This window comes from Cricetulus griseus, chromosome 3, assembly GCF_003668045.3.
Source record: "Cricetulus griseus strain 17A/GY chromosome 3, alternate assembly CriGri-PICRH-1.0, whole genome shotgun sequence".
NCBI lineage: Eukaryota > Metazoa > Chordata > Mammalia > Rodentia > Cricetidae > Cricetulus > Cricetulus griseus.
In genome coordinates, this window is record NC_048596.1 from 264,430,614 (window position 1) to 264,453,731 (window position 23,118).

The 23,118-nt window shown below is 45.0% G+C and overlaps 1 protein-coding gene across 4 annotated transcripts in view; it reads left to right on the forward strand.

The window, feature by feature from the left end:
• Positions 1–3,098: 3,098 nt before the first annotated feature.
• The window catches only part of Jarid2 (jumonji and AT-rich interaction domain containing 2), a 188,735-nt gene continuing 168,715 nt past the window's right edge, over positions 3,099–23,118 (forward strand). The window contains exons 1-2 of one of the 4 annotated variants that reach the window (XM_027410455.2): positions 3,099–3,246; positions 4,054–4,257. In XM_027410455.2, the coding sequence (XP_027266256.1) occupies positions 4,213–4,257 (45 nt within the window). In that variant the 5' untranslated portion in view covers positions 3,099–3,246; positions 4,054–4,212. Of the gene's footprint in view, positions 3,297–3,644; positions 4,258–6,395; positions 6,522–23,118 lie in introns of those variants that run through there. The other 3 variants (XM_035442940.1, XM_027410454.2, XM_027410456.2) reach the window with 3 other exon arrangements.

A 23,118-nucleotide genomic window follows, 5' to 3' on the forward strand; every position in this document is an offset into this window, starting at 1 on the left:
AACACCAGAATTCTTCATTTCCCAGAACCCAGGTCAGGTGGCTCATGGCCTCTAATAACTCCAATTCCAGGGGATCCTATACCTATGGCCCCTGTGGGCATCCATACTCATGTGCATATACCTTCCACCACCCCCCCAAATTAACTTAAAAATTAGGTTGGGTTTTTAAAGAAGTAGCTAAAATATCAATGAACATTCAGGAATGAGTAGGTTAAGCAGCCAGGCTTAACTGAACACTGTGTGATACTAAAATGGATTTGGTTAATACAAAAGTAAAATAAAATAAAATAGCTCTGTTACCAAGGTAGAATTGGAGATGATAACAGCAGTTTGTCAATAGTTTAAATGTTAGCCATTAGAGTTTGGCTGAAATACTAAAAAAATGACACCTCAATTCTATCAAAATTCTAATGCTCTGAAAAGAGTATAATTATGTCTTGGGTTGGCACACACTTTTGATGCCATCACAAACTAATTTCTCAGTTCAAGGCCAGCCTGGTACATAGAGTGAGTTCCAGGTCAGCCAAGGGAACATCCAGTTTGTCTGGGAGAAAGAGAGGTGGGGGAGGGAGAGAGAGAGAGAGAGAGGAGAGAGAGAGAGAGAGAGAGAGAGAGAGAGAGAGAGAGAGAGAGAGAGAGCTCACTGCCACTAATTAACTCTGGGAAGTTTTTTTTAGGACAAGGTCCTGGCCTTTAACTCCAGATTGTCCCTAGCCTCTGGAGAACTAGGACTACAGGCTTGCACCTGAAAGGACTCTGCCTCCTCTTAGATGGGGACAGTGTTAGCATGTAGTTCTAAGGAACCCAGTACTTAGAGAACCTCCCAGACTCGTAGAATAGTGCTCAGAGGAGTTAAAAACCCACCACAAGAAAAAGCAAATTGGACTGGCTAAACATGAAAAAGAAGCAAAGGTGATATTTGGCCTGGGGAAGGAAGTCACCAGGAGACAGTTACTTCCACAGCAGGGAAGACTTTTAACCACACAGGACAATCCATTTTCCCTTTCAAGGGAAAAAACAAAACAACAACAATAACAAAAAAAAAAAACCAGTAGGATTACTTAAGCCTTATGGAAATGAACAAATTCTCTACCACCCACTCAGGCCTCAACTAACAGAATGGTTTTTCATACGCCTGTGACTTGAGTTTGGTAGTCTGGCAGGAGAGTTCATGGGCCCAGGACTGAGCAACCGAACAAGCAGAGAGAACCCACAAGAAACTCACTTTGTTCTTTAATAACTGCCTGGGGACTGACAGATATGACATTAAATTTACGCAAAGCCATTTAAAATAATAACGATGTGGAGAAGCAGACACCCCTAGTACACAGGTCATAATGGCTTTTGGAAACACCTTGTGGCAAGATGACCATAAAGTCACTTGGGTGGTCAAAACTGAACTGTAAAATAGAATGTATTGGGTCATTCCCACCAAATGGAAACAGCGAACAAGTTGTGCAATACTTAGGACACACAGGCAACTTATTTTTCTGATTGTAAAATGAACATAAATTTTAGGAAAAACATTATTTTAAAAAAGGACAAATAATGAGGTTTAAAAACATTTTTTAAAAAGGTGTCTTATGTCAACTCATGAAAGATCCTATTAACCTGCTTGGTTCTAAAGCAGGTTTTCGTTATTTCATAATTCTCCCCACAAGGTTTGGTCAGAGTTAACTTGTAGATGAGGAAATTGAGCTCAGGGAAGCCATCGCTTACCTGTCTGAAGTAGTCATTGTGCTATCTGGGTCCATAGCTGTTAACTTGTTTCTTAGAACTTTCTAGACACCATGATTAGCTGCACTGTTGTGAATACATTGTAAGGGTTTGTGTGACTCGAGTGTTAATGCTTTTGAAGGAAGCAGACTGCAAGGATCGAGAGGAAGAATGAAAAGGTGTGTCTGCAGGTGGACCGGGGAGGGGCCAGCGTTTTCGTTTGACTGACGCTAACCTGGCAGATTTGAAAAAGAGGACCTCTAAGACCCCAAGTAAAGACCAGGAAATTAACGCAGACGCCGGGAGACTTGATAAAGTTACTGCGAGTGCGAAAGCCCCAGAGAGCGACAGCAGGGCCTGCGATCCATTGATCTGAGCGACTGACGAGCCTGGGCAGGGGCTGGGGCAGGTAAGGCTGTGGGGCACAGACCGTTGGTATTTCGGGCACTCGGTGTTCGAGACGCTTCCTTGCGGTCTGCGTGTGTGTCGCTCGGGCTCCGTATTCCGCTGGGTCTTTTTTTTTTTTTTTTTTTTCACCTCAGCGTTTCAGTCTTACTCGCGGACAGCCCTAGTCCTCAGGGTAAAGACCCCCTTAACCGTCTTCACAGACAGCTGGGGCTTCACCTCCGAGCCACCAGCGACGGCCTAGTGTCGCGCCGGGCGGAGGCTCGCGGGCTGGCGACCGCGGGGCCGCGTGCCCGGTCCGGAGGTCGCCCTGCCCTCCGCCTCGCGCGTGGGGTCGCGAGTGGCCACGGGCCGGCGGCAAAGCCGTGACCTCGGACCACCCCGGCCGCGCGCCGCTGGCTCGCCCGCTCGCCCGCCCGCCCGCTCCCTCCGCACACGGGCGCGAGGCGCTGTCCTGAGGTGACACCGCCTGCCACGGCAGAAGCAGCAGGCGCCGCCGATCAGCGAGTTCGCACCGAGGATTCCTCTTGGTGCGTGGCCCAGTTTTGCTTAGGACCCGCTCCAACCCCTCGCTGACACCGCCCCCCGCGCCGCCACGCTCCGAGGCCTTCCTCGGGGAAGCCTGGCGGCTTTCCCCTCGCGGCCCGCGCCCCCGCGCCCGCGCCCCTCGCGCCCCCGCGCGCCGGCGCGCGCGAGCGATTCCTCGATTCCACAGGCGGTTCGCGCCCCGGGTGGGGGCGGGGCGCGCGGGCCTGGCCGGCCGCCTGCGGGGAGGGGACTGGGGGCGGGCCGGCGTGGGGAGTTCCTCGCTCGCGGACCACACGCTCCGCGGGCCAATCCCGAGCCAGCCTCTAGCAGTGTCGCACGCGGGACACGTCCAAGCGTTTGTTGGCAGGGCCGGCGAAGGGGGAGGGGGGGGCAGATCAGGGAAGGGAGTTGAGTGACAGGCGGTGCGGAGCACGCTGGGAATTGTAGTTCCTAGCTCCCGTGGCCATAGCCATTTTGTAGTCAAGGGACTACAACTTCCAGAAGATCAAGGGGACTGTTCTAAGGTGCCCCGGGAATAGGCGGCTCTCCCCCGGGCCGGGCGTCCTGGGGCACTGGTACCCAGCTGCCCGGCTGCAGGTAGACGTGAGGGCAGCGGCGAGGGTTTGCATGTGGCGGCCGGCCGTGGGGTGAGCGGACTGCGGGGAGGGGGGGAAGGGGCTGAGGTGGAGCGACCGAGCGTGCCATGCATTGAGTCTAGGGAGCCTCTCTCAATTCCGTGCTTGGGGTAGGAGTGGGAGAGGCGCCTGACGGGCGGTCCGCGAAGGAGTCGCGGAGGCCTCTCCCGGGTCTGGTCGACGGGGCTGGGGGTTTCTTGTGCACGGGGCCAGGGCTGGTGGGCAAAGGGTAAGCAAGCGTGCGGGGGCTCAGCTGTGGGAGTTTTCGGCTGGCGAGCGGCGGGGAATTAGCCGAGGAGCCCTAACTTGTATAAAAGCAGAGTCCATTTAAAGTTGGGCTGGATAGCCTGTCTCTCATTGGTTAGGGGGCTTGGAAAAAAGAGACTCGGCGAGCCCTCCGCTGTGGTGCTGCCGCCGCCGCCGCCGCCGCTGGAGTTGACTCTTCTGCTCGCACTGCTGCTGCAGCACAAACGTGACTTCCAACATTTTAAATTTATCCTTCCTTTTTCTTTTCCAAGATGTAACTACAGATCAGACACTAAGGACCTTCACGTTTCGCTGATGTAGTTTTTGGAAGAAAAAGGGGGGGAGTGAAGGGCGTCGGTTTTTTTTTTTCTTTTTTCTTTTTTTTGTGTCTCTGTTTTGTGTGTTTCGGGGAAAATTTTCCATTATGAGTGTTTTACTAAAGTGAATTTTTCTTGTTTGCTTCGTTCGTCTTTGGCTTTTTTATTTTTTCTTTTATCCTTCTCAATTTCGGATTTATTTCAAGGCGAATCTGGCTTTGGGGGAAGAGGAAGAAAAGTCGGATTACAAGATCAACCACCACCACCAACAATAAAAACCACCAGGATATTTTTTTGCAAATTTCTGACGGCTTTAAATTCATGAAGCAATTGTTTCCTTCTGCAATCAGCATTTCGATCTCAGAATGAGCAAAGAAAGACCCAAGAGGAATATCATTCAGAAGAAATACGTAAGTGCTCCTAATAACACATCCTTTGGCTTGCAGTTGTGAGCAATGGTTGTGAATGTCAAGTTTATAGATAATTCTGCAGCTCAAGTGTTTTAAACATAGCGTCCGATAAGGCTGTTTCTTTCTTTTCCCAAAGAGCTTTTCAGGCAAAGTCGTGTCTGCCTAGTTTGGTTGAGAAAACAGACTGGTGTAGAGATACCTCAAGTGAATAAATTGACCTGGAATGACACAACATTAATGTAGTTTTAGATGAAAGGCAAGTGATTTTGGTGGAGGTTGGGGCTCTGTGTGTGGGTGCCTGTGGTAATATAACTAAACTGCATTCTCGGGCGGATTTGGCCCCATACTGCACTTTGCATACAAATGAGCCTGTTCTTGGTGTTATTTGGAAAATCGTGTAAGGTGTGTGTGTTGGAAACCCTTTAAGTTGCAATCCTGGGTCCGATTAGAGCGAGCTTCTTGCACTGGCACATCCATTTAATATATGTGGTCATTTTGGCTTATCTAGTTTGCAACATAACTCAGTTGGGAATCATGTTACAGGGACTGCATTTATTGGTATTGACTTTAGTAATGAGGCTGATTTTGGTTTTGTTTAAAAAGAATTCATGGTTTCTGGGTTTAGGGCAAAAACAGAGCTAATGTTTTTAAGTATATATGTGTGTGAGTGAATGCATTTGTGGTCACTACAAATTTATTCTTGTTAATTGGGTTTCTGAAATTGGGTTGTAATAGTTAAATTTGTTTTGTGCATAGTATAGCAACGTTTTGCTCGGCATAAGGAGTGTTTTTGTTTTGTGTAGTGGCCCTTTTTTTCTTTTTTTGGTAAAGTTTTGGGGGGAGGGAGCAAAGAAGGGAACCAGGGGATTAACCAAATATGCACTCGAGTGATCCGGTGGTTAGCTGCATATGCTTAGAGCAAATAACTCATCTCCCCCCCCCCCCCGAAAAAAGGCCCTCGAAGATACACATAAAGAACAATGCGATCCTATAAGAAAGTTTTATATAACTAGAGTCGATAATTTGGTGTTAGTATTTTTCCCTTTCTGTGTGGAGTGTATAATGGGAGATGACCTTCGGGGCAGTGCCTCTGTAAAAAATATATTTAATGGAGAAAACCTGAATTCCTCTTCCGGAGAGCTGATTCTAATCTAGACACGTAAACTTAACTATGAAAGAAACGCGAGATTAAATAATGAAGCTCAACTTACAAAGCTGCTCCATAAGGAATTTAAGAATTAAAATACATCCGCATTGCAGAGGGCTGGGTAGATCGCTAAGGACTAGTTTAAACTCAGTGTGTAGAAACTGCTTGGGCAGAGCCTTGCCTTGGAGAGTCCGCCTTCCCAGAACATGTCTGTTTCTGATGTAGCCACAAAGGAGATGAGGTAGAACTTGGACAAGAACCCTCCACCCTATCCCGGACCTTGATAAGTTGGAGAGTACTGTGCGGTAGGCTTTTTTGTTGTTGCTCGTGGCCAGCGGATCCTGGCGAGTCCGGGCATCTGGCCGCAAGCCGATGTGGCCGCCGGTGGAGGCGCGAGGCAGAGCACGAGTTGCCGTTGCGGGAGCCGAGTCCGTGCTCACGCCGAGCTCCGGACGCAGCGCGGGCCGGGAGGGGTGAGCGGGGCCCGCGGCGGGCTGGGCCGGGGCCGGGGCCGGGGCCCGGGCGGCGGGCTCGCGGGCGGCCTGTAGGGGGCAGACTCCGGGCTGTGCTCTGGCCGGGCGGGTGGGTGGGGCGCGGTGGCGCGGCGTGCAGACTCGGGGCGGGCCGGGCGGGTGAGTGCGGCCGAGGGGAGGCTGCCTCGGGCGCCCCCCGCCGCGCGCAAGGCTGAGCTTGGCGGCTCTGGCGTCTCCACGCCGCCCTGCCCCGCGGGCTCCGGCGCAGTCTTGAGAGCAACAGGTTAAGCTGGCAAGACGTCAGCGCGCCCCCTCCCCGCCCCGCCCGCCCGCCCGCCCGCGGCCTTCCCTGCGGTGCGCCTCTGCATCCCCCCCCCTCTGCCCGCCCCTCCCCGCCCCTGCCCCCAGTGGTTCTGGTCCCCTCGCCCCCCCAACACAAGCAGCCGCGGTCTGTTGTCATTGTGACGTCACAAAGGGACGGCCCGGTGGAACCTTCCCTTCCTCCGTGATGTCAAAAGTCGGGCGGAAGGTTCCAGGCGCGGCCTGAGTGGGAGCCGCGGGAGCGGGACGTGGGAGGAGGAAGGGGTTGTGAAGGGTGCGACAGACCTCGACCTTCCGTTTTGAGGTGTTCCAGGTCCCACCAGGTGAGAATCGGGGAGCCTTTTACCTCTCATCCAGTGCCCTTGAACCTTGTTCTTTCACTCCTTAGGGGCTAGAGAGTCAGGGTGAGAGGCCTTCTTAACGCAGTAATATTAACACGCCAGTTCCAGGTCTTTTGATGGTGTGACATTAGTGTGTCCCCCACTCAGACCTGTGTTAATGAAAATGAAGGAAACTGCATCTAGGGGAGCTTTACCTTGTGTGGATGGAGTTGAGTGAGGGTTTGGTTACTTTGTCGTGTTGAGGGATGCCTTTGCAGGAGGTGGTATGATACCTGTGAAGGGGATGCTGCTTCGCTATTGCTCTTTTCGAAAGCTTTTCACTGCCTTTGGGGAAGGGCTGTCCTCTTGGCTGTGCTGTTCATCTGCTCACCTACTGTATCTTGGGGACTCCGGAGACTGCAGGGCTGTACTCCAAAGAACACAGTCTCAAGATCTACTGGATCTTAACAGGAGAACAAATGGTTCATGGTGTGAATCTCCACTTTTCTGTAAAATGGAAAATGTCATAACTGCTTTTGTCACTTGACTAAATCATTGAGATAATGTGGGTGGAAGATGTAAAACAGTGCTGCTTTATATAGAAGGTGGCATTATTACTTAAGCTGGTGGAAGGCAGCATGCTTCCTACAATTCCTCTCAAAAGCCTTAGATGTCTTCCATTTAGTTTATTATTGCCTCAGTAAAGAGTTTGAGAGTGTGATGAGGTGGAAAGCTTTGGGAGAGATTTGTGTTGTATTTCTTTTTTCTTTTTTCAAGACGTTTCTCTGTAGCCTTGTAACCCTGTCCTGTAACAGTTGCATGTTTGCTCAGTGTGTGTTTTCTGTCTTGCATCATTCCTGTTGCATATATTCCAGTTGGTTATTCTTAGGAGATAGATAATAACTAGGCCGTTTGGTTTTATCTTGATACCAGATAGGAGTAGATACTCCAAAAGCAAACGATTAGTTTGGTATTTAGGATGAATTTAGCAGAATTTGTACCACTGGGCTGTAATAGTGTTTAAAATGGCATATGCTATGACGCCCTCCCATGTGGAAGTCTCCGCACAACTTTGTTGACTCTGTTCTTTTATCTTTAGTTGGCACTGAGTTCAGATCTCTATGCTTGTTTGGAAGACACACTCACCTTTACCTGTGGAGCCATTTCCTTCACCAGCCTCCCCCCCCCCCCACCCCACATATCTTTTAAGGATCTATTTTTTTATTTTTTTTTTTTGTTGTTGTTCTGTTTTTGTTTGTTTTCTTTAGAGACAGGGTTTCTCTGCATAGCTTTGGAGCCTGTCCTGGCACTCTGTATGTAGACAAGGCTGGCCTGGAACCCCCAAGTGTGGAGATTAAAGGCCACCACCACCACCACCCAGCTAAGGATTTAGTTTTCTAAATGCCTGTAATATAAGCACAGTTCAAGGTTCACGGTTATCGTTCGTTAAATATATCCAGTCTGTGTCCATAAGCCCTTCTGTGCTACGTAAAAAACGGTCTCAAATATCCCCTTGCCACCAATATGGCTCAGTTTGTAGAAAGAATGCTTGCCTAGCATTTACCCATTGCCAGGGAAACTGGACTTGGTGGTGCCTGTTGTAATCAGGAGGTATAAGCAAGAGAATCAGGAGTCAAGGTAATTCTCTGCTACGTAGGAGTGTGAGGCCATCAGCTGGGAATAATATACTTCTCAAAAACATACCTCAGACCACCCCATGATTCTGGAAAGTGAGAGAGGTTGCTTCATAAGGTTTAGAAACTGAATTTTATTACAATTTATAGTTGTATAGAAAGAAGTATACCAGGACAGGGGTGTTTAGCTCAGTGCTGGAGTGTTTGCTTAGCATAGCTAAGGTCCGGGGCGGGGGTGGGGGGGTGGGGGTTGATTTCTAGCACTAAAAAGTTCAAAATAATGATTGCCTGGCATGGTTGGTACACACCTTTAACACCCAGCCCTGGGGTGGGGGCGGGGCAGAGAGACCCATGTGTATCTCAGATTGAGGCCAACCTGGTCTACATAGCAAGTTCCAGGCCTGCCAGAGATACATAGTGAGGTCTTGTCGCCCCCCCCCCCAAAACAAAACAAAAAACAGAACAAAACAAAAAGCTTGCTTGCTTTTCTTTGTTGAACAATCATTGTGATATTTTACAGCTGTGGGGGGAAGAACTGAAATTATTCAGTTGCCTTGTTTTCCCTTTTCCCAAATTCATATTGGTTTCTCTTTGTTTCTAGTGGTGGAAAAAATCCTTCCCTTTCCCAAGGAGTCTAGGGTGGAAGTGATTTGTTTTTTTGCAGAGCTTGGGGTGGAACTTAGGGTCTTACATGTACTTGCTTGTGACACCAAGTACAATCTTAGTTGGAAGCAGAAGCATCTTTAAAAACTGTCACTATAGGTGTGGAAAACAGACAGTACAAAAGCAATACAGTCAGGTTCGTAGTGTGTTAAATTTAAAATGAATAGTACGTTTTGTTCAAAATGCCAAAATTGGGTTCTTTTTTGTGTTGATTTATTACCCCCCCTTTTTTTTTTTTTTAAAAGGGCTAATATCTTTACGGATACTTCTTCACAATCAAATTTATTTTACTTAGTTTGTATGTGTATGTGTGTGGGTATGTGGGTATCTCATATGTGGAGGTCAGAGTACAACTTGGAGGAGCTGAACCATCTCACGCCATTGGGTTATTTATTACCTGTTTGTGGGTTAATACTGGAGTTGAGTATTTGTAGCCACTGGCCCAAAGAGCCAGCTTTTGTAGTTTAGAGGGTTAGTGGATATTTTGCCTCCTAGTTGGTTAGAACTGTCCCTCATACGGGTCTGTCTAGGGCACTGAGTCCCTTCTGAGTAGTGCCTTGGTATTTAAACTCACTGACTTCAAAAGGAGGACATCTTTTGAAGTTTCTGACTGGTGCCTGTTCCATTAACAGTGGATCTGTCTTGAAAGGGGTGAGGGGAAAATCATGTTAAGCCAAGTATATAAACACTTGGTAAAGGTTAAACTGGGATGTTTTGAATCTGTAATTTTGTCTTGGTCATGGTGTAGTATTCAGAATTAAGCTTTGGCCATTCTAATTAAAATTCTGAGCGTAGTGTTCAAATCCTGATGTTATTAGCCCAAGTCTCCCCAAACATTGTTGTGTCAGTTCTAACTAACCTCTACCTGCCTAGCCTCTTTGCCTGTAGGTGCAGAACATTCTGGTTATTAACCCGAAGCCTCTGCCCAGTGGGCAGCTATGGGGTGTGCTTCTGTCCTCTTTGGCTTCCACCCAGAAGGCTTGCCAAGTGTCAGTTGTTTGTTCCCAAATCTGGTTATTCCAGTTTGAGCTTATACTTGTAATTACAATTAAGTCTTATGTAAACCTTGAAATGACTGTGAAAACAGTTGGTTCAACTTTTAAGTTGAATGCTTTGGAGGAGACATGATAAAAGTGCTAAAAGAATAAAAAGGATGTTAAATTAGATGTAGGCTAGACACTTGCTCTTCTGGATTCTTCAGAATATAAGCACTGCATTGCAGGTCCTATCTCTTTTTGGTGGTTGTGGTGGTGTTATGGTGGGTGGGCTAAGTTACACCTCCAGCCTCCAGGTAATTCCCTTTAAACACCCAGATTCTCCTCTTTAGTAAAACATGTGGAACAAGCCTGAAAGAAAATTTGTACTTCAAAATAAGATTGTGTACTTGGATGGAGAGATTAACTGAGATCCCAGCTTTGGGAGGCTGAGACACAGGATTATTTTGATTGCAAGGATAACATGGGCTCTAGAGTGACACACTGTCTCAATAAGGAAAAAAAAAGTTTAGCTGCTAAAAGTAATACTTATCTTTTCATCCATCACACCACTTAACTTTTTTTTTTTAACAGTCTCATGTAGCTCAAGCTATCCTAACTTATTGTGTAGTTAAAAGATGACCTTGAACCCTTGATCCAGCTGCTTCTGCCTCCCAAGTGCTGGAGCTACAGGCTCCCATTATCATACACAGCTAAAATTTTGGGTGTTTTTAATTTTATATTTATTGTCTCTGTTCTGTGTGTCATTGTGTGTGTGGTGTTTGGTGACAAGTGCCTTTACCTACTGAATCATCTTGCTGGGTAAAAATTTGTGTCAGATTAAGCAACTTTCCTGTCTGTCCACAAGATACCACAGAAAATCTCTTCCCTTTCAAATCCTGAAGTGTACATGCATGCGTTGCTTGAAGGAGCAAGCCACATGCATGTTTTTAATTTACTTTTGAGTCAAGGTCTCATTTTGAAGTCCATGCTGGCCTCAAACTCATGGTTTTTCTTTGATTCTAAGTTCTGGCGGTATAGACAAGGCTTTTTCTTTTTTAGTTAAAGCTGAATGCCTTAAAAATTTAGTTCAGTTCTGATTTATTATAAAATTCTTAAAATTGCAGCTGACCTTTCAGGAAGTGACTACTTGCTCTTTAGCTTCTGGTGCCATAATCTTGCCTGCTTCCAGTGCGCCCCTCCCCCCCATGTACGTAGTATATATCTATGCATTTGTATATGTCTCTGCTTGTGTACACATGCTCCCTGCCATGGCACATGTTAGGGGTCAGAGGTCAACTTGCAGAGGTATGTTCTTTCCACCATTGTTTGGATCCTGGGGAATAAAAATCAAGTTATCAGGTGGAGGCAAAACACATTTACCGGCTGAGCCATTTTACCAGTTTAGGAAATACTTAAGACGGCCATAGAACTACTACTGTTAGTGAAAGCATTATGAAGAGAAGACCCAGTCAATTCTGAAGTAGCCACCCACATTCATAGTTTACATAGCAAGGTCACATGAGAAAAGGGGCTTTTGAGGCCATTTTATAGAAGAGAATACCAATGCCATATAATTAAAGCTGTATGTCCTCCTGTGTTTTTGGCTTAGATGAAATAGATGCCAAGGGGGACTAGAGAGATGGCTCAGTGGTTAAGAGCACTGACTGCTCTTCCAGAGGACCTGGGTTCAATCCCCAGCAACCATATGTCAGCTCACAACTGTCTGTAATCCAATACCTTCATGAAGACAAAACACCAATGTACATAAAATAATTAAAAAGAAAAAGAAATAGATGCCAAATGACTGATCAGCACTACCCTGAAGGGACGGACTAACAGGTCATCAGAGGGTTCTGCCAGCTTCTGAGAACAAGGTGTGTGCTAGTCTGCAGCATGCTTATGCTCGATTGTTTCTTTTAGATAGTGTAACTACTCTGTTGTCCTCTTGTCACTTTTTCAGAGTCTTTGGAGGATCCTAGAGGGGAGTGGTTGTTGGAGCTCTGTAGTTTTGTGGTTGTCCACCAGTCTTGGGTGTACCTGAGGGCCATAAAGGGCAGCAGTTTTCCAGGCTTCCAGAAACTACTTGCTGCCTCAGGGCTTTCATAAATTACCTTTCCTTGCACTTTGACTGTTGCTCACGGTTTTGCTGTTTTGAAGGCCATGAGTTCTGGAGGAAATTGTTCTTGATTCCCACCATTGGGCCATCCATGAAACAAACTGTCTAGATGTGATAATGAGGCAATTTGAGTAACAGGAACATTATAGGTAATTACTCATCCAAGTCATAAGGATTCCTGATTCTCTGCATTAGAGAAGAACCCTACTGCAGAGTTCTTTTGTTACTACCTTTTTTGTTGTTTTGTTTTTTGAGACAGGGTTTCTCTGTAGTTTTGAAGGCTGTCCTGGAACTCAGTATACCAGGCTGGCCTCAAACTCTCAGAGATCCACATGCTTCTGCCTCTCAACTGCTGGAATTAAAGGCATGCACTACCATCACCTGGCTTGATTTTGTAATCCTGTAGGTTCCACCCCAAACCTAGTGCCTGGGGGATTACAGGTGGGATTACCAACCTAAATGGTATTTAAAATTCTAATTTAGTAAGTCCATCAAACTCTGCCACTCATGCAGAGGAGGACTGAAATAGTTTAGATAGCAATGTTGAATGAATTTCTATGAATCCTAGAAAGTTAATTGGACTGTTTTCCACACTCCAGGTGTGCTGATTTGACACAAGCTAGTGTTATCTGAAAGGAGGTATCCTCAACTGAGAAAATGCCCCCAGTGAGATCAGACTATAGACAAACCTACAAGGACATAATCTGATTGATGGGGGAGGGCCCAGCCCATTGTGGTTAGAGCTCCCCTGGGCTGGTGGTTCTGGTTTCTACAAGAAAGCAGGTTGAGCAAGCCATGAAGAGTAAGCTACTAAGCAGTGTACTCCTCCATGTTCTCTGCATCAGTTACTGCCCTGCTTGAGTTCTTGTCCTTCTTGTCCTGACTTTGAGTCAATGATGAAGTGTAAGCCAAATAAACTCTTTGTTGTTTCATCAGAGCAATGACAACCCTAAGATACCAGGTAAGGCACTTACTTCAGGTACGCTCACTGTTCTTGAGTACACAAAGGGATTTTTTTTCTCCCATGATCTTTGGAGATTGGGTGTTAGGATGGGTTGTAAGTATTGTCAGTCCAGGAGATGACCCTCTGGCCTCCTGCCATATAGCAGCCAGGCATTTCTTTATTTCTGATGACTGAATTGGCCAGAGAATGTAGGAAGCCTTTTGGCATATCTATCTTACTGCTGTCTTAGAATCTGGGTTCTTTCTCTGTTATGTTCTTTGTTTTTGAGACAGGGATTCTCTGTGTAGCCCTGGTTGTCCTGGGACTCACTCTGTAACCAGACTAAGCTAGCCTCCTGCCTCCCTAGTGCTGGGATAAAAGGCGTGCACCACCACTGCCAGGCCTCCATTGTGTTCTAATCACCATTTTTGAGAAATCCTCAATGGTTGACTCTTTCTTGGTTCTCATACTGCCAGCTATTAAATGTCTTGTGTCTGGTGCCAGGAGGAAATGAGAAGGGATGAGTACTGAGCATGTGTTTCTTGCATTTATCCCTTCTGTAGGTTTGCAGAAAGGCTGAGTGAATGCTCGTTCTCTCAGGTCGCAGGGAGTTTGCCTTTTGTTTACAAATTGTCATTATTAGTACATGAGCTTCAGTCACGAAGGGTCTTAACTTGGACAGGTCTGCTTTGACTATATAGGGCACTTAGATAATGGGCAGATTAGTTCCAGCTTTTATTTAACTTGGTTGTATGATCCTGGACAAACTATCTAACATGGCTGAGTTCCTTCCCCATCGGGAACATTGTTGAGTGCACCTTATAGGCTGGGAGGGCCAGGGAGATTTTTGATGTGAAAGCACTTTGTAAACTGCATCCTGCTGCACAAATGCTCAAGGTATTATTACACAGTTGGAAATCACCAACTTGGAGACATCATGCCTGCCAGCAGCCTTCCTAGCTGACTCAGAAATAAATAAATCTAGTAAATTCAGAGTGAACAGTATATTTAGAGCAAGGTTTTAAAGATTAAGAGGTGATGTAATCATCACCCCCCCTCTATTCCCACTTTGCTTGTTGAATGTCTGTTGAATCAGGAAACATGACAATTAGAAAGGATAGATTGAAAATTAAAATTAAAGCAACACCTAATCTGTCTTCCCAAACATGCTTAATTTTTGTTTTTTGTTTTTTGTTTTTTTTTCTAGATAGGGTATTTCTGTGGCTTTGGAGGCTGTCCTGGAACTCGCTCTGTAGATCAGGCTGGGTCTGTAGATTGACCTGCCTCTGCCTCTTCTGGGATTAAAGGCATGTGCCACAAATGCCCGGCCTCAAACATGTTAAGTTCAACTTGAAAGATTCCTTGAAACTGAAAATCTGATCATGATCCTTCAGTGGCTATTTTTTGTCTCGTATCATTTGTGAACCAAGTTTGTCCTCAGTATTGAATAAAAATCCTTTCTTGTTTCTTGTTTACACCATCCACCTGCAGTCATCGCTATACACACTCCTTGATTTAGCCAAGCCCAGCCCCTAACTTTGCAAGTTCTCATCTGTACTTAGGCAAATGGGTTTCTCCCCGTGGACCTAGTGGCTAGACCTGTTATTCTTTTGTTTAAAAAGAAGAAAAGAGAAATACTGAGACAGACATATTGACTATAAGTTTATTATAAGGCAGAATGGGGAGACTAAGAAGAGGAACAGGGTAATGGCTGACCGCCATGGCCGGTCGCCATAGAGAGACAGAGCGGGGAAACAGAGAGAGGGGACAGAGAGCAGGAACAGGGGGAGAGAGAGAGAGAGAGGGCAGGGGCCTATCTTTTAAAGGGGTCCTCTGCACCTGCGTGCAGACTTCTTTCCCATGGAACCTTGGGCTGACCAGGGTATTGCCTGAGTGGATTCCACCAGGTAACAGGGGCAGGCCAGCATAATGCCTGAACCTTTCAAGACCGCCATACTCCATCCACAGCGATATCCATCTTTGTCTTTCCTGACTGATGCATAGCACCCCCTCTAGGTCAAGGAATAGTTTCTGTGTGTCTGTTAGGGGCTGAGTTTGTAAGTGATTGTGGGTGAGTGCTGTGAACCAGTATACAATTGGCACATGGAGAATTCTTTTGGTGTTTTTGGTTTTTCAAGACAGGGTTTCTCTGTCCTGGAACTTCCTCTGTAGATGAGGCTCTCCTCAAACTCACATAGATCCTACTGCCTCTGGGATTAAAGGCTGGGCCACCAATGCCCTGTTTGGAATGTATCCAGTACCACTGGGAGGGAATTGGAAGTGGAGGAGTTTCACTAATTAGAATTTCAGACTCCTTATTTTAAAGCTGGGAACCTGCCTACCTATTGTTATAAGAATGTCCCAGACTCACACCTTGTTGGACACAGCTGGGCATGAAATGGAAGGCCTCTCTGTTCTTGCCTTTGAACAGGTCATAGTGACACATTTCTCTCTTCCAGGTGCATTTTTAGTCATCCATGGTAGTTAAGTAATTGATTCATTTTCAAGGAAAAATAAGAATTCATATGTAATCCCCATAGCTAATTATAAGCCAATAGCTTTTCCCCTTGTGAAAAATGGCCTTTTCTGCTTCATATGAAATCATTTCAATCAGACAAGTACTCAAAGATAAAAATTACTGAAATTGCATACCAGATATTCCCCCACTTGTAGATGTATAGGCTCACTCATTATGTGCTTTTTGAATTTATATCTTACCTCAGTTATCAAAATACAGTGTTTTTTTTTTTTTTTTATGTCTGTAGGCATGCCATTGAAATGGGCTTCACTTGATCTGTTGCCCTTTGGCTTTTCCACAGGTTTAGGGCTTTGTTTTTGTTTTTAAAATGATGTTTTGTGTAGTAGCCTGCTTTATGTGTATCCTTTGCACTTGAGATTTCTCAGTGTTGTAGAATTACTGACTTAGAACTGTACCATATTTTCTGGGGAGGGGCTGAGCTAAAATGCATACATAGTACATTTTATAAAGGCTATCTGGTTTGTTTGGCTTTTAAAAACTAATATGGACCCTTGTAAGTAGTAAAGATGTCAGTTGAGTTTTAAGTTTTTACTTTTTCTTTTTTGCCCTCTCTCAGGGCATTAGGACTAAGATAAGAAATGTGAAAGTGTTTTTGGTTTTTCTGTGTAGCTTTGGAGCCTATTCTGGCACTCGCTCTGGATCTGGAGACCAGGCTGGCCTCGAACTCACAGAGATCCGCCTGCCTCTGCCTCCCGAGTGCTGAGATTAAAGGCGTGTGCCACCAATGCCTGGTGAGGCCACTACTCTTAATGCCAAATGCACTGTGGATTTGGTACCCACATATTGCAAGGATCATGAGGAACAGTTAATTGCTGTACAGTTAAGAATGCAGGGATTGGGGGGGCAGGGGAGGAGGGGAGACAGAGGGAACTGGCATTGACATGTAAAATAATCTTGTTTCTAATTTAAATAAAAATGGAGAGAAAGAAAGAAAAAAAAAGAACGCAGGGGTGTTGGTAGAAGGGACAGACCATCTTATTAGTGATCCTCCTTATATCACTGATTTTGTTGAACATTTGGATCTGTTTAGTTTTCAACTGTCGAGTTTCTTTTTTTCTGGGTTTCTCTGGCTTTGGAGACTGTCCTGAAACTCGCTCTCGTAGACCAGGCTGGTCTCGAACTCACAGAGATCCGCCTGCCTCTGCCTCCTGAGTGCTGAGACTATAAAGGCGTGCACCACTACTGCCTGTCTTTACTTGAGTTTCTAATTAGTTACTAAAAACAAACAACCCTTCTTGTAGCACGAATAATAAAAACCCAGAGACATTGGGGTTCAGGCTGAAGATAAGAAAAACAAAGCAGCAAAGAATTCTTGCCTCTACCAAGGCTGGGGTGATCCTGTCCTCAATGTGACTGCAGACCGAATACACTGCATTCCTGTCTCTACCCACCTTATACTCCTCTTTAGTGCTGGGATTAAAGTCATGCACCACCACCACACAGCTTCTATGCCTAACTAGTGTGGATACTGGGATTAAAGATGTGTGCCACCACTGCCTGGCCTTTATGGCTGACTAGTGTACACCCTGATCTTCAGGCAAGCTTTATTTTTTAGATCATAAACAAAATATCACCACACACCCTCAAACCCAGGGTCTCTCTATCTCTGTGTAGACCTGGTTGGCCTGCCCCTGCTTTCCAAGGTATTGAATGTATGTGGTACCACTTCTGGCCAGTTAGAATTTTTTTGAGAGAAGGTCTTTAACCAGCTCAGATGCCCTTGAAACTCACTACGTAGCTCAGGTTGCCCTCCAGACTCTCACTAAGCCTCCTTCAGAGAGCCTGGATTTACAAGCAGGAGCCACTATGCCTGGGTAGCTTTTAATTTTGACCAAAAAACTTTGCTCAGTAGTAGTATTGGTATTGACACCCTGACAGAACTTAACTTTAATCTGCAAGAATTTTAAAGATTCATGAAAGCAATCCTTAGTGATGGTTATCTCCTGATGGGCAGAGATCAGATTTCTATTTAAATGCCAATGCAGTTTATCAACCCCCCACAGCAGGAGGCCAGGCAAGGTCTGGATTTAATAATGAACTTTTGAACTCCTATTAGCTTGGTTGCTGTTAGTAATGAACCAGTGTTTTAAGTCTTCTCAAACTACTGTTAGGATTCCAGGTTGGAATCTGAAAGGTGCCTGACAGAAGAGTGAAAATAAAACCTCATAAAGCACCGGGGAGGCAGAGGCAGGAGGATCTCTGTGAGTTCTAAGCCAGCCTGGTCTACAGAGCGAGTTCCAGGATAGGCTCTAAAGCAATACAAAGAAACCCTGTCTCAAAAGACCAACCAACCAAAAAGCCCCACCTCATTAAATAAAAAAAATGTTAGATTTGAGATGGGCACAGAGTCTGGGCTCTGGGCACATCTAAGCCTTAGGCCAGTCCCATTGTTGAAGGAAACCAGGGAACACTTGCTTCTCATTCTCTTAGATTTACTTTTGTCTTACCACCTGTGAGTTAGTTTTGCAGAACTCGTACTTAGATCCACACAGCTTGATGGTGTTAATATGGAATTTTTGTCTAGATGAGTAGTACTTGTACTCGAGATAAATCATAACCATTTGGTGTTAGTAAACTGGAGAGCATCAAGACAAGGCGGGCGTTGGTAGCATGCCTTTAATCCCAGCACTGGGGAGGCAGAGGCAGGCGGATCTCTGTGAGTTAGAGACCAGCTTGGTGTACAAGATCCAGTTCCAGGACAGCCTCCAAAGCCACAGAGAAACCCTGTCTCCAAACCCCCCCCCCCCCCCCCGCCGAAAAAAAGTTCAAAGACTCCAAAGCCTGTATTTTTTTTATTCCTCTTATTTTTCTGCTCTAATTAAGTGATGTCTAGCAGTCCCCAAACTGACATAGACTGGGATGGAACACATCTAGCTTTTACCCTAACCCTTTCTTTCAGGAGATTTGCTGAAGTTGTCATGTTATTTCATTGCAGAATTTATTGGAGCAGTAGGCACAGGCTCCTGGGAGTATAAAAATTACCATGATTCTAAAGAAGAGTCAGTTTACTAGGGAAGGCCATTATCTTTGACTTGCAAAGCTCCTACTGCCAAACAGTGTTTGCTTACAGTTGTTTAGTACAAATAAACACCTTAATGTTATCTTTTGTAAGAAGATGTTCTTTCCCCCACCTTTGTACATGGAGGTCATCTGTGTAAAGAAGATTTGCTGTCCCCTTGGCTAAGCAAAAACAGCATGTTTTTCTGGACAGTCTTGAAGTGTTTTTCAAGGAATGGAGTGTCTAGGTGATTTCTTTACTGCTATCAACAGCAAATAATCCTCTGTGTTGATTTGTAATGCTGTTAAGAAGGGATGAGCTTTTACAGTTCTTTTTTTTTTTTTGTATCCAAATTACAAATTCAGAGTGGTTTAAAAGTTTTCTAGGGTACTTGTCAGAGTAGGCACCAAATGACTATATCTGACAGGTAGACTTGCCTGGTCTTTAGTCATAGCACCGATGACAACATCAGTAGTAATAGACTAAAGTTGCAGCTTAAAATATTTTTGTTAATTAAGGTCAGGGGCCAACTTTCAGGAGTTCATTCTCCCTTCCACTCTGTGGGTCCTGGAAATCAAACTTGTGGGTCCCTCAGTTTCAGCTGAAACGCTTTTACCTGGGAAGCCATTTTTTTGAGCCCTAAAGTTGCAGTTTTTGCTTGGGATAAAGTTACCCTGGTCCTAGTTTGCTTTTCTGTTGCTGCAAAAACAAATCAAAAAATTCAAAAACAACAAAAATACTGACCAAAAGCAACTTTTGGGGGAGACAAGGGAGAGAAGGGGAGAAAGGGTTAATTTGTCTTTAATTTGTCATATCCAGTCCAGGAGTGATCCTATCTCTTGTTTTGGCTTCTCCTTATCTTTGGAGCTTGTCTTGGAACTCATTTTGTAGACCAGGGATCACAAGATCACAGAGATCTGCCTGTCTGTCTCTCGAGTGCTGGGATTAATGGCACAGCCACCATTGCCACTTGTAAGATGATCCTATCTCAGCCTTCCTAGTAGCCAGGAGTATGCCACTGAGCCTAGGTGTCACAATTTTGTGTTTGTTATCTTTTGTTGCTGAGAATGAAATCCAGAGTCTGCCATCTGCTGGGTGAGCACTTTCATCATGGAACTACAACCTCCTTCCCTCCCAGTCTTTTTTTTTTTTTAGGCTTTTTTTTTTTTTTTTTTTTTTTTTTTTTTTTGTAGCCCAGAGCATGAACTTCTGTTCTGATTCTTTTGCCTCTACCTTTTGAATTCTGTAATTACAGACATGTGACGTGTTGTTGGGGTGGAACTCAGGTATTTCTTACTTGTATTTGGTTACCTGAGCCACCCTCATCCCCACATCCCCTGCCTAGAACTTTCAGTATCCAGCTGACCTTTGCTTGCTATATCTTTAAAATCCTTCATCTCGGTAAGCATTTCTTTGCCACCCCCCCACCCCCACCCCTCAGGGTTTCTCTTTATTGCTTTGGAGCCTGTCCTGGAACTCTGTAGACCAGGCTGGCTTCAAACTCACACAGATCCATCTGCCTCTGTCTCCTAGTGCTGAGACTAAAGGTGTGCGCCACCAATGCCCTGCTCTTTTAAGCATTTCTTATCATTGTCTTGTACATAGTTCTGGTCAGTCCTGGTTCTACCCCCATGTTTGTGGTATTTTAAACTGAGATGAGGCATCTCAGCCTTCCCCTATGTAATTTTGGATGTGAGTGTAATGTCTTTTAAAAACAATTCTGTGGTTTGTTCGTATATTCATAGAGTTACACAACTGTCACTGTGGTCAATTTTAGAACATTTCAGAACTCCACACCAGTGGTGCTCACTTCCTACTTCACACAGTTTCCCAGCTTCTGACAGCCACTAATGGTTCTGACTCTGAGGATCCCCGCCTCTTGACACAAATGGATTAATAAAATATGTTGCTTTTTGTGATGGACTGTCTTCTTTCATGTCACACACATTGTTTTAGTATGTCATGGTCATATTGCATCACGTGTGTGTATCTCACATATACTCAGCTGTGCTGGTTAGTGGTGTGTGTGTATTTCACAAACTAGCTAACACTTGGGAAGAGTAGTCAACTGAAGAATTGCCTCCATCAGATGGGGCTTTGAGTGCATTTATGGTATTTTCTTGGTAATTTATTAGTGAAGGCTTAGCCCACTGTGAGCAGTCTCCATTTCTGGGCAGGTGGTTATGGGAGATACAGGAAAGGTAGCCAACCAGGAAGAAGCCTGAGACCATTCCTTCATGCATTGGCTTCCCTAGCATGTAGCCTATCACCTGTAAACTAACACAACCCCTTTCTTCTCCCAAGTTGGTTTTGGTCAGTGTTTTATTACAGTAACAGAAACGAGACTAGAATACCAGTCATCCGTGTGTGTGTGTGTGTGTGTGTGTGTGTGTGTGTGTGTGTGTGTGTGTGTGTGTGTGTGTCAAGACAGTATTTCTCTGTGGTTTTGGAAACTGTCCTGGAACTAGCTCTTGTAGACCAGGCTGGTCTCATACTCACAGAGATCTGCCTGGTACCAGTCATCATTTTTTTGACATTTGGGTTTATGTGCACCTTTTTCTTGTGTGCAGGCTTTTATATGGAAACAGGATTGCATTTGTTAGAAAATGCAGTAAGTGGTTAGAAACCAGTACAAATACTCATTGTCACTGTATTTATTGCAGTTAGGTTGTTTTGGTACTGGGCTTGAGGCCCTCCAGTTCTAGGGTTCAGTGGGGTCTTTTCTGATTGGCTGCCACTCCATGCAACCATCATAGCCTTACTTCTGCTCATTTGTAAACTAATGCCATCCACACACACATTTATGTGGGAGCCATGGATTTCACTTGCTTGTTGGTGGTGGAACTTAATGGTTCATCATAGGATGATTTGCTTCATGTGGCTTAGATTTTTTTTTTTTTTTTTTGTCTGTAGTAGGTTTTCAAATGAGACTTCTGTAGTGTATCTCAAATATCTGGTGTTTCAGGGCTTGCTTCCTGTGTGTAGTTCTGCTTCCGGAGAAGAGCTGAGGGACTAACACTTTTTACCCCCACACAGGCTTTGCTTCAATCTCCTCCCTCCCTCCCTTTCCCTCCTCTGAGTCGGAGGCAGAGTTTCCTCTTTGTAGGTGTGCCCCCCCCCCCCCCCCCCCCCCCCGCTCTGTAGACCACTCTGGCCTCAGAGAGATCCTTCCTCCCTCTGCTTCCTGAGTACCGGGATTAACGTAATGTGCTACCAAGTTGTTTTTAACTTTTCTTGGTTCCAGGCTGACCTCCAACTCCTGATTCCATGCTGGGGTTACAGGCATAAGCCATTACACTTGTTTCAGCTTTAAGTTTCTATGTGGTTATCGCTGCTAATACTGTGCTAATACTGTTTCTCAAAGTACTTTGGGATCAAGCATTGGCTATTTACCCAGAAATGTTCCCTGAAAAAAATTTTATTTTAGGTGTATGTCTCTTTGAAACGGACTAACGTATTTCAAGCTGGCTTCAGTATACTGTGTTTTCTTTTGCTAGCCTTAAACAGGCCATCCTGCCTCTACCTGAGATTATAGGTTGTATAAACCTGATTTTCTTGGTACTTATAACAAGTGCCCTTCATGATGAATGTAAAATGGAAGATCTTTGAAGATGCCTGGAATAGAATTCTTTCTTAAAATTGTATGTGGGTGTTTTGATTGCATGTATGTGTGCCAAATGTATGTATGCTTGGTACCTGCAGAGGCCAGAAGAGGGCATCAATTTTCCTAGGACAGAAGTGAACTCAGATTCTCTGGAAGAGCAGCCAGTGCTCTTAACTACTGAGCCACCTCTCCAGCCCCTATTTCCTTTTGATATGTTTTCTGACTTGTCAGATTTATTCTTCATACAGTGGTGTGAAATTGTTTGTTTAGGTGGTATAGTTGCTTACTGAGTCAGCTGGTTTTTCTCATTTTTAAGCATTCAACCAGAGAAGTGGAGTTGGAATTTACAGATGACAGATAAGGTGACCGCCTCCATGGGGGTGGGTGGCATTCTGTGAAGGTGGAAGGTGCCTGCGTACACTGTGCCGAGGATGCCCACACTCTTCCTCAGGGTGCTTGTTAATAGGAAGCCCAAAACACTAATGTGTCCATGTTTGGAATGTTTTCTCTTATACAGAGTTGAAGTTCGTTGTCAAAAACACTTAAACACACTCTGGTTTTCCTGGAATGACTATAATGAATCCATTAATTTAGCTTATCTATTATCAGGTACCCACTTCAACTTAGAAGTTATGTGTGGCCTTGGATATTTGTGTGTCTAAGAACTTTGCATTAACTGGAAATGTGTTCTGTGTTGCTTTTGTGTGGTGTACCTATATACTTACTTAGTTATTTGGAAAGCAACTGCCACATCCCACCCACTAAAATTAAAATTGCTTATTAGAGCTAATTTTAGAATTGAGTTAGAACTGCCCTATAATGTAATGCAGAATATTTCCCAATAATGCCTAGGTTAACAATGATAGTCTTGCTGTATTGTGCAAAAAAGGCTTCTGTTCAGACCCAGCTGGGTTTCAGGCTTAATTCATTGCTCTATGGTGGGATCACCACAGCTGCTGTGGGGCCTTTACAAATGCAAAAAAGCTGTCAGTGTTTGTTTCATCAGCTGCATAAGTGATGAGGCCAAGTTGAGGAATCCATTCCAGTGCGCAGTGTGCAGGCTGTAGCCATCATTGTTTACAGAATTAGTGTGTTGGAGCTTTAAAATAGTTGGCACATCATCTGC